This window comes from Notolepis coatsorum (assembly GCF_963971535.1).
Source record: "Notolepis coatsorum genome assembly, contig: SCAFFOLD_731, whole genome shotgun sequence".
Taxonomy (NCBI): domain Eukaryota; kingdom Metazoa; phylum Chordata; class Actinopteri; order Aulopiformes; family Paralepididae; genus Notolepis; species Notolepis coatsorum.
Genome location: NW_028169730.1, coordinates 87,345 through 98,377, shown reverse-complemented (window position 1 = coordinate 98,377; position 11,033 = coordinate 87,345). Strand labels below are relative to the sequence as shown.

The window sequence follows — 11,033 nt, the reverse complement described above, 5'->3', positions numbered from 1 at the left end:
TACTAAATACCTATATGTCCCTATGCCATAAATGTCATGTATGTTGTGTATGTCATAAATGTCTATATGAATTGAAAATGGGGGACCCTAATGTAAACAAGACAAACGTATTTCTCAGGTCTGCATCCCCTTAACAATTGTATGTATTGAGCTGTACTGTATTGTACCCATTCTGCAATCTGTTAAATAAAGTTTTTCATTCATTCAGTGTGGTGTTTGTCGCCCCCCAGCGGTGGTCTCCAGCAGAACAGAGGCCCGTCAGGAGACACTCGCCGAGGACGAGGAGGAAGAAAGGAGGAGACGTTGTTGTTATTATTATTATTTCCTACCGACGCGCGGCTCTCTTTTACTTTGACTTTCATCTTTCATATTTCATAACGTTATTACAATGTAGCCAGAACATCTGTTATTATTTTGTTCAACAACAACAGCAACAACAACAGTAGCAGCGACGACGGGAGTGGAAAAGAAGGACACGACTGTAGTGTGGAGTCACACACTTCCGGCTTCTTCTGAATTCATATGAATTCATATCAGACTTCCTGATTCTGAATTCATAATATCACACACACACACACACACACACACACACACAAAGCAAAAAATGGAAACATAAGAAGAAGAAGAAGAAGAAGCGGTACTATCCCGTTGTTGTTGTCCCGTAAAAACACACAACGAGCTTCCGGCGACTTTTGTTTTTTGGGATCGAAGCTGTTGTTGTTTTGTCTCTCAGATTGATTGATTGATCAGCGGCTCGGAGACAGTCCATCATGCTGGAGACTCCACCTGGATATCCCTTCGAAGACTTAGACATCCAGTATGAAGACATAGAGGTGGAGGAGGTGAGTCTACTACACAACACACACACAGCAACTATACAAATAAATCAATAATCAATAATAACCAGAACCACCCCTCTCTCTCTCTCTCCAGTCCCTGTTTCACTTTCCAGCATTCTGACACAAAGCGGCTTCTAGTAAAATAAAATAAAAACTGAAGAAACTATCATGGTATTATTAGTACCATGATTATTATTAAGTACAAACAGTACTGTATTTGTAAATCTGGTATGTCATAAATGTCTAGATGTAGCAGTACTGTCTATCGGTGTGTCATATATTATGATGAATTGAAAATGGGGGACCCTGATGTAAACAAGACGAAAGTCTTTCTCTGGTCTGCATCCCCTTAACAATTGTGTGTATTGAGCCGTACTGTACTGTACTCATTCTGCAATCTGTTAAATAAAGTTTTCAATCAATCAATCAATCAATCAAAGTATGTCATAAATGTATAGATGTAGCAGTACCTGTATGTCATGTATGTCATGATGAATTGAAAATGGGGGACCCTGATGTAAACAAGACGAAAGTCTTTCTCTGGTCTGCAATCTGTTAAATAAAGTTTTCAATCAATCAATCAACCAGAGTTGTAACAGTAAAGTGCAACAGTAATATACACTGTGTAAACTGGTATAGAATATATAAATGAGTGCTACTGAGTAATAGTGCCAATCAAGACACTATAAGAGTATGTAAGGGATATGTAGAGATGTAGAGATGTATAGTGTACATGTAGTATAATTATGTGAGAGATGATGGTCCTGGCATCACAGAATGATGGTAGTGACCAAAATATGATGGGATAGTACCGTGATATTATTGATTGATTGAAATGTTATTAACAGATTGCGGAATGGGTACAATACAGTACGCCCGCTCAATACACACAATTGTTAAGGGGATGCAGACCAGAGAAAGATTTTCGTCTTGTTTACATCAGGGTCCCCCATTTTCAATTCATCATGATGGAGGTACCGTGAAATTATGAGGGAGGTACCATGATATTATAATGGAGGTACCGTGATATTATGTGGTACCGTGATATTATAATGGAGGTACCGTGATATTATGAGGGAGGTACCGTGATATTATAATGGAGGTACCGTGATATTATGTGGTACCGTGATATTATAATGGAGGTACCGTGATATTATGAGGGAGGTACCATGATATTATAATGGAGGTACCGTGATATTATGTGGTACCGTGATATTTATAATGGAGGTACCGTGATATTATGAGGGAGGTACCGTGATATTATAATGGAGGTACCGTGATATTATGATGGAGGTACCGTGATATTATGATGGAAGTACTGTGATATTAGATATTAGTATTACCACCTGTATCTTTCTTTAAATTGGATTATATCGCGGTATTATCGAAGTACAAAAGTGTTGTACCATGGTGATGCATAACTTTTACCATGGTAGTACTATGGTACATTGGCCAGGTACCGTCCACAGTAGAGCTGGAATGACCGTCATTACTATCATGATACTTTACTACATGAGTCCCTGGGCCATGTCACAATGATGTCTTCTATGTATGATAACATGTACAATAAATATACTGCATATATATTTATTATTTCCATATATCCACATCTGTTTGTACATACCTGCATATAATCCTTGTTACATATCTGTAGATACTATCTATATCTGTATATCCCTTACTCTTACTAGTTATGCTGCTGGCCAGTATGACTTACTACCATAGTGTCTTTATACCTGTATCACTGTACATATTAATACTATATCCTTTACTCTTACTAGTTACACTGCTGGCCAGTATGACTTACTACCATAGTGTCTTGTATCACTGTACATAATAATACTATATATTTATATCATTCTGTACATATCCCTTACCTACTCCACTCTTACTAGTTACACTGCTGGCCAGTACGACTTACTACCATAGTGTCTTTATACCTGTATCACTGTACATATTAATACTACAACTCTGTACATCTGATTAGCACTATTACTCAGTAGTACTACTAATTTATATATACTCCAGTTTAATCACCTGTACATTGTATCACTATTGCACTTTACTGTTACATTTGCACTCTGGTTGGATGCCAAACTTATTTTCGTTGTACTGTACTTGTGCTGTATGATGACAATACATGTATGTCTAAATCAATGACAATAAATGACTAAATGTAAATTTGAATCTAATTAAATCTACTATAATCTAATCATAAACTAATCTACTATAATCTAATGGAATCTTGATATAATCAAATCTACTATAATCTAATCTAATCTTGATATAATCTACTCTACTATACTTTTACTGTATATTTATATTAGAATGTACATACATTACATAGGAAATGTGAATCCCGGACCTTATTTTATTATTATAATTTTATTCTTAGGTTTATTTTATTCTTTATTCTTAGGCAATTTTTTGTTATTCTTATTCGTGATTTGTTTTGTCTACCTAAATGTTTACTGTGAGCTATGCAGTGCCAAATTTCCCTCGGGATGATTAATGTATTTCTATTCTAATCTAATCTTGATCTAATCTAATCGAATCTTGATCTAATCTACTATAATCTAATCAGATCTAGATCTAATCTACTATAATCTAATCTAATCTTGATTTCTCACAGGTTATTGGCAGAGGGACCTTTGGAGTCGTCTTCAAGGCCAAATGGAAAGGCAGAGACGTCGCCATTAAGACCATCGAGAGTGAAAATGAGAGGAAAGCTTTCATTGTTGAGGTAGGGCGCGCCGGAACAACACACACACTACCATGTAACCCTAGTGTTGTGGACTCAGGTCTACTGTGGTATACACCCCCCCCCCCCCCCAGCGAGCTGTGGTGTTCCACAAGGAAGCATACTAGGACCGCTACTGTTCCTAATTTATGCAAATGACATGTCGTCAGCTTGTGACTGCAACTTGTTCCTGTTCGCGGATGACTCAGCCCTGCTGGTCTCTGACAGGGACAAGTTGCAGGTTGAAAAAACCCTCAGCTCTGAACTCGGCAGAATCTGCATATGGCTCGCTGATAACAAACTATCATTACACCTGGGTAAAACAGAGTCCATTCTCTTCGGTTCAAATCACAAACTCAGCAACACCGACGGCTTCTCAGTTACAGTGGGTGACAATATTGTCACAAGGAAAGATTAAATTACATAACTGGGTTCCATCCTAGAGGCAAATCTTTCCTGTGAAAAAATGGCATCCAAGGTAATAAAAAAGTCAACCAACGAACTAGATTCTTGTACCGAATCTCCTCTCTGGTAAACAAGAATACCCTGAAGACTCTGGCAGGAGCACTCATTCAAGGGTACTAGGACTATGCTTGCACCTCATGGTACCAAAGCACCTCAAAGGCGCTAAAAACAAGATTACAAACATCACAAAACAAACTGGTCAGACTACTACTTGACCTGACTCCTAGAACCCACCTCACCCCTGCCCACTTTGACAACCTAGGATGGCTTAGAGTAGACGACAGAGTACAGCAACTTGCAATGGGCCTGGTCTACAAGATACACTACACCAGGGGTTCCCAAAGTTTTCACTCCGCGACCCCCGAAATAACGGTGTCAGAGAGCCGCGACCCCCACTATTATAGGAGGTCAAAAAAATTTAAAGATTTTTATAAATGGAAATGTATGGTTGAAACATGCAAACGTTCAAACGCACACACTAATACGCATTGGAGGCTTTTAACCAGGGCCGGACTGGGGAAATCATTCAGGCCAGGAAATATAGTGCAAAATATAGCCCCAGTCAGGCCACTTTTTAAACTTTTTATTTGTACCCTTTAAATGCTAGTGTTTGTGATGGCATCACAAATTATTGTTAAAAAACAGGCTAGCATATGTATGATTAGCAACAACACTGATTTTGATGGATTTTCAGTTTTTTTGTAATGTTATTCAACTTCAGCCCTGATCATAACACCACATATTCATTTTTATAATTCTAACCCTTTAAATGCCAGTGTGTGTGATGGCATATATTTGCAATATATCAAATGCAAAGTAGATTTTTCTGGGGGGGGGGGGGGGGTTATTACAGGCTAGCATGTGTCAATGATTAGCAACAACACTGTTTTTAAGGATTCTTTTGTTTTTTGTCAGGGTCCCGCCTCCACCAATCACATGCGGCTCCCTTTGTGTGTCTGTGAGCAAGAGAGAGAGATAGTTCTCCAACTTGTGTGAGTTGCAGTGATCTCCTGGTTGTTCCCCACTTAGGTTATCTAACTATTGCGCTGCTGCAACTAGAAACACCAGCCTGGCCTGCTTCTAAGTTCAGTGGCCTGACTGCAAAAGAAAAAAAGAAAAATCTTTAAAAGAAAAATTGGAAATTTTATTATTATTTTTTAATCATCTGGCGGCTCGCGACCCCCACTTTGGGAACCCCTGCACTACACCACTAAGGTACCCATGTACATGTCGAAATACTTCCCAAAGGTCAGTGAATACCACGACCACAACACCAGAGGGAGCTCCACAAATCATGTTCAACCCAGATTTGGCTTAAACAGGGGACTAAACACGTTTCGCAATTATGCCACATCTATGCCACTCCCTACCCACCTTCAAAACCGCTCTAAAAGAGCACCTACGGGAGGCTGCAATTCGAAACTGGCCCCTGTAAATGTCCTAACCCCCCCCCACCCAACCCCCTCCAATGTACAGTTTCTTCCCCCTCAAATGTATATATTCTCTTTTAGAAACTCTGTCTGTAAATAAACAGTACTGTCTATCTGTATGTCATATATGTTATGATGAATTGAAAATGGGGGACCCTGATGTAAACAAGACGAAAGTCTTTCTCTGGTCTGCATCCCCTTAACAATTGTGTGTATTGAGCCGTACTGTATTGTACCCATTCTGTAATCTGTTAATACAATTTTCAATCAAACAATCTCTCTCTCTCTCTTGTCTCTCTCTCTCTCTCTCTCTCTCTCTCTCTCTCTCTCTCTCTCTCTCTCTCTCTCTCTCTCTCTCTCTCACACTGGTCTCTCCTCTTCTCTCTGGTCTCTTATCTTTCTCCCTCTCTCTCCCTATCCTTCGCTCTCTCCCCTCTCTCTCTCCTCTCCTCTCTCACTGGTCTCTCCTCTTCTCTCTCTATTCTCTCTCCCCCTCTACTCTCTCTCTCCCCCTCTCTCTCTCCCCCCCTCTCTTCTCTCTTCTCTCTCTCAGCTTCGACAGCTGTCCCGTGTCAACCACCCGAACATCGTCAAGCTGTACGGCTCCTGTGACAACCCTGTGAGTCTCTCCACGTGTCTCTTGTTGTTTGTCTTCAGGTCTGTCTTAACACTTTGAGCGCCACGCTGTTTTCGGGCCCCATCTATTAACTGTCACGCTTTAAAAGATAGGAGTGTGTCACCTTGTTTGTAGCGCTATAACTATATTCTATATTATAGCTATGGATACAATACTATGGTCATTTGACAGTGACTTTCTTCCGGTCAAGATGCAAAAAAGAGATAATTTTTCCATGCATACATCCGTGCGTTATACCGTGGTGAATATAAGTATGTTTTTAGATCGGTCTGGGGTCATTCCTGAAATGCTGAGGAATAGCCTTATGAGTGTATTATACTATAACCGTTTTTTGATGCTTTGATCGGCACCAACGGCATACGTTGTGCACTAACGTTACACACACACGTTCGGATCGAGGTGAAGACATGCTTGGATCAACACAAGATTGATATCATATAGCCCTTACCTTGACTAGGATGTACCTGAAAAAGAATATTCCAATTATCTGATCGCGATTCCAAGTATTGATGTCCATCGTGTCGCCAACATAATCCACCACACATCATGCATCGGGAGCATTTGATTCTTCTCAATCCGACCGTTATAACAAAAAAACTAAACGACCCAGAGACATTAGATCGACGCACAGGCCAAGATACAAGGTTTCAACGGGTGCTCGATATCGCCGTCTAGCTGGATGCGGCCGGTATTGCACTTTGGCGACCTCAGACTCATTCCCTTGGTAACAACAGGCTCCCTGGATGGATAATGAATAATAATATTGAAAAAAAGTAAAAACTACCCAGAAACATAAAAAGCCGTTTTTGGCACTCTACGGTCGGGGGCCCAGACACGTATTAACACGTTTTTGGCACCCAAAGTGTTAACGCTGTGTCTCTACCCACTTTCAAAAACACTCTCAAAGAACACCTACGGGAGACTGCAATTCGAAACTGGCCCCTGTAAATGTCCTAACCCAACCCCTTCAAATGTACAGTAAATTACCAAGTATGGTCTTGTCAATATTCCAATGTACAGTTTTGCTTGTACAGTGTCCCCCACCCACCCCTCCTACCCAACCCCCCCACCCACCCACCCAACCACCTCCAATGTACAGTCCCCCTCCCCACCTACCCAACCTCCAATGTACAGTTTCTACGTCTAATGTATATACTCTCTTCTCTGGACTCTTTTTGTATCACAAACAGTACTGTATTTGCAAATCTGGTATGTCATAAATGTATAGATGTAGCAGTACTGTCTATCTGTATGTCATGTATGTCATATATGTTATGATGAATTGAAAATGGGGGACCCTGATGTAAACAAGACGAAAGTCTTTCTCTGGTCTGCATCCTTGTATGTATTGAGCTGTACTGTACTGTACCCATTCTGCAATCTGTTAATAAAGTTTTCAATCAATTCAATCAATCATTCTTGTCTTCAGGTCTGTCTTGTCATGGAGTTTGCGGAGGGTGGATCCCTGTACAACGGTAAGGCCATTTCAAACCCATATCGGTTAGTTAGTTACGTTTATTTCGGCTATTAAGTCTTCTTTACACAACGTAAGTGTACATAAAAAAAACAATAGTAATCAGTCATTCTTCAAGTGTATCAAAATAGAAAGAAAACAATATTTAAATTAACAAAAAGGTATAGGAACAAGCCTAAGCTTATATACCTACCCTTCTTACAATATTTCCATAACCCCTTGGTAAATGCAAAACATGAAAATAATAAACATAGAAGAAAGAAAGTATAATAAAAATGGTTCACCCAGAGTTTTAAGTACCTTGGAGTCCACATATCCGAGAACTTGACATGGATCACACACATAGACAGTGTAGTGAAGAAGGCACGACAACGCCTCTACTTCCTCAGGCGCCTAGGGAAGTTCAAAGTCAGTCAGAAGATCCTTAAGAACTTCTACTCATGCACAATAGAGAGCATCCTGACTGGCAATATCACCTCCTGGTTTGGGAATAGCACCGCACAAGACCGCAGCAGACTACAGAGAGTGGCCCGTTCAGCCGAACGCACAATTGGAGGTGGGCTTCCCACTCTCCAGGGCATTTATAACAAGCGTTGCAGGGCCAAGGGAGAATAGGCAAAAGTCTCTAGCCATCCAAACAACTGCACTGCTGCGGTCAGGCAAGCGCTACCGGAGTCTCATGGCCAGTAGAGAGAGAGACTCAGAAGGAGCTTCTATCCCCAGGCCATCAAGATACTCAATGACTCTATGTAACATTAACCCCCTCTCTCCCCCCCCCCTCTCTCTCTCCACAGTCCTGCACGGTGCGGAGCCTCTCGCCCTCTACTCCGCCTCCCACGCCATGAGCTGGTGTCTCCAGTGTGCAGAGGGCGTGGCCTATCTGCACGCCATGAAGCCCAAGGCGCTCATACACAGAGACCTCAAACCTCCCAAGTGAGCGACAGGAGATGAGATGTTCCTTTAGTGACCCCCTTCCTTGGGGAAATGTGGGCGTCATAGCGGCATTGGAAGGGGGGGGGGGGGGGGGGGGGGGTACATGTATGGGCAGTAGTGATGCATGATATATCGGCCGCCGATATAATATCGGCTGATATGGCTGTTTTTTTTACACATCGGTATTGGTCCGATATCAAGATAGGGCTGATATGGGCAGATAAGAAAAAAAATATATATATATATATTTTTTTTAAATCTTTTTGAATTTCTTTTTTACATGTTTTGGCCTTAAATAGTTAAAAAATTTCAGTCATTTCTGAAAATAAGTTACAAAAGTAAAAAGAAAATGCGTTTTGGAAAATAGCTCTTTATTTGATTATCATAAAAAAGTGTTTTCTATACAGCGATATCGACAATAAATATCAGAACAGCAATATTAATATCGGTTATCGGTATCGGCCACAATTTTCACATCGGTGCATCACTAATGGGCAGGGTAATAGAAGAAAAACATAAATATAGGCAATAAAGAATTTGAATCTGAATATATCCAATGAGTAAAAGTAAACGGTATACATAAGGTGCAGTGTAAATGCAGCGCACCCTTCCTTCACAGCGGTGCGTTAACCCTTTCACTGCCACACGACAGCCGGTTAACCCTTTCACTGTGACAATAAAGTCGGTTGTGTGATAGTAAAGGGTTAACCTTCTGTCGTGTGGCAGTGAAAGGGTTAAGTGTATTTCACGCTGCTGCTCACATCGCACCTCATCCAACTTGGTGAAACTCAGCGTTCCTCGACTGCCTTGTGATACGTCTACCAGCAGCATTTTGGAGTAGGGGTGGGAATCACCAGTTATATCACCATACGATACCATATCGATTCTTTGGACAACGATACGATATTTGCCGATATCACAAAGTGCCACGATACGATTCGATTCAGGTGCCTGCGATCGATATGAGACAGTATTATATTATACGACAGATTACATATCTCTTGTTGTGGAATTAACACAACATTATGCATACTTTTGACAATAAATAAAATCAGAATTTGTTCTTACTTGCTTGCCTAGGTAAAATAAAGGTTATAGAAATGAAAAAAAAAAAAATGTAACCCGATATTTTCCGATATCACATTTGAATGCCAATATCGGCCGATAATAAGATAAGATAAGATATTCCTTTATTGATCCCCTTGGGGAAATTCAGGCATCATAGCAGCATGGGGGGGAGGGGGGGAGGGGTACAGGTAGTAAAACAACACAGTATACAGGTAGTAAAAGACAACACAGGCAGTGTAAACAATTTGATCAATATGGTCAATATAATTTACTATCTGACTAGCTGAGGAATATTCACATTATTCACAGTGTCACATGAGGTGCAGTATGCAAGAGGTAGTGTTATAATAATTTACTATCTACTGAGTATACATTAATCAAAGTACCAGGGTAGTCTACTTTGTCCCCCTTGGGTTCCTATAAGTCCCAGGTCAATGTCTGGTAGCAGTCGCTGTCGCTGCCCCCTGTTGTGGGGCCTGGAGGCTGCTAGTCGCTGCCCACTGTTGTGGAGCCTGATGGCCGCTGGTATGAAGGACTGTCCGAGGCGGTTAGTTGAGTGTCGGGGGGGGATGAGTCTGTGGCTGAACGAGCTTCTCATCTTGACTAGCTCGTCGTAGAGGGGGTGGTAGGGGTTCTCCATGATGGCATCCAGCTTCCTTATCATCCCCCTCTCTACCATCACCTCAAGTCTATGTAGCTCGACTCCCACCACGGAGCTAGCCTTCCTCACCAGCTTGTTGAGCTTGTTGGTGTCCCTTGAGTTGAGTTAATATCGGACATCCCTAATCCTATTGGATCATTGATAATAGATCGATGTATCGTCCCACCCCTATGTTGGAGTATCCCTTCTTTGCTCCTCATGCTGCTCGTTGCCCTTCTTTCTCTTCTTCACACAGAGTTTAATCTACTCTCAAAGTGAAAGTGAAACTTGAGCTACTCTGTACCGCGACATTGCCGCACAGACCTAAAAATACCTCTGCTGTCCGTGCACTTTTATTTGACAAATTAATAGTCTTTATTTGATGAACGTGTGGGCACTGATATGCAACAATTTACTAAGTGGGTTTTATTTATCTCTCTTAAAAAAAAAAAAAAAAGCATACACCAGAAGATATTCCTTTATTGATCCCCCTGAGTAAAGGTGTCATAGCAGCATGGGGGAGGGGCGGTACAGGTATGGTAGCATTGATTAATTAAGAGTGGCGTCACTGTGGGCAGGCAGCACCTAGGATTGGGAGCGTGGTCTCTTCTGTAAAGGCTGACGCCATGGTTCATGTTTTGTTGCTCGGTGCATGTTTTCCCTCTCTCGGCTCGGAGCGGTGTCTCCTATCACTGTATTGATCGGTCTGTCGCTTTTGTGGATGGTGGCCAAGAGTGGTCAAGAAGAATGTGTTGCAAACATCTTGTGGACGGCCAAGGTCGTTAGCGAGATGGTACACGATGGATT

At 41.3% G+C, this 11,033-nt stretch overlaps 1 protein-coding gene across 3 annotated transcripts in view; it reads left to right on the top strand.

Annotated features, from left to right (window-relative positions):
• The first annotated feature begins 267 nt into the window (after positions 1-267).
• LOC311248670 (mitogen-activated protein kinase kinase kinase 7-like) overlaps positions 268-11,033 on the top strand; it is a 30,360-nt gene continuing 19,594 nt past the window's right edge. For 2 of the 3 annotated variants that reach the window (XM_084339519.1, XM_084339517.1), the window contains exons 1-5: positions 268-842; positions 3,472-3,582; positions 6,028-6,093; positions 7,541-7,586; positions 8,380-8,518. In XM_084339519.1, coding sequence (XP_084195645.1) covers positions 771-842; positions 3,472-3,582; positions 6,028-6,093; positions 7,541-7,586; positions 8,380-8,518 — 434 coding nt within the window. In that variant the 5' untranslated portion in view covers positions 268-770. The remainder of the gene's footprint in view (positions 843-3,471; positions 3,583-6,027; positions 6,094-7,540; positions 7,587-8,379; positions 8,519-11,033) is intronic. The other variant, XM_084339518.1, reaches the window with a different exon arrangement.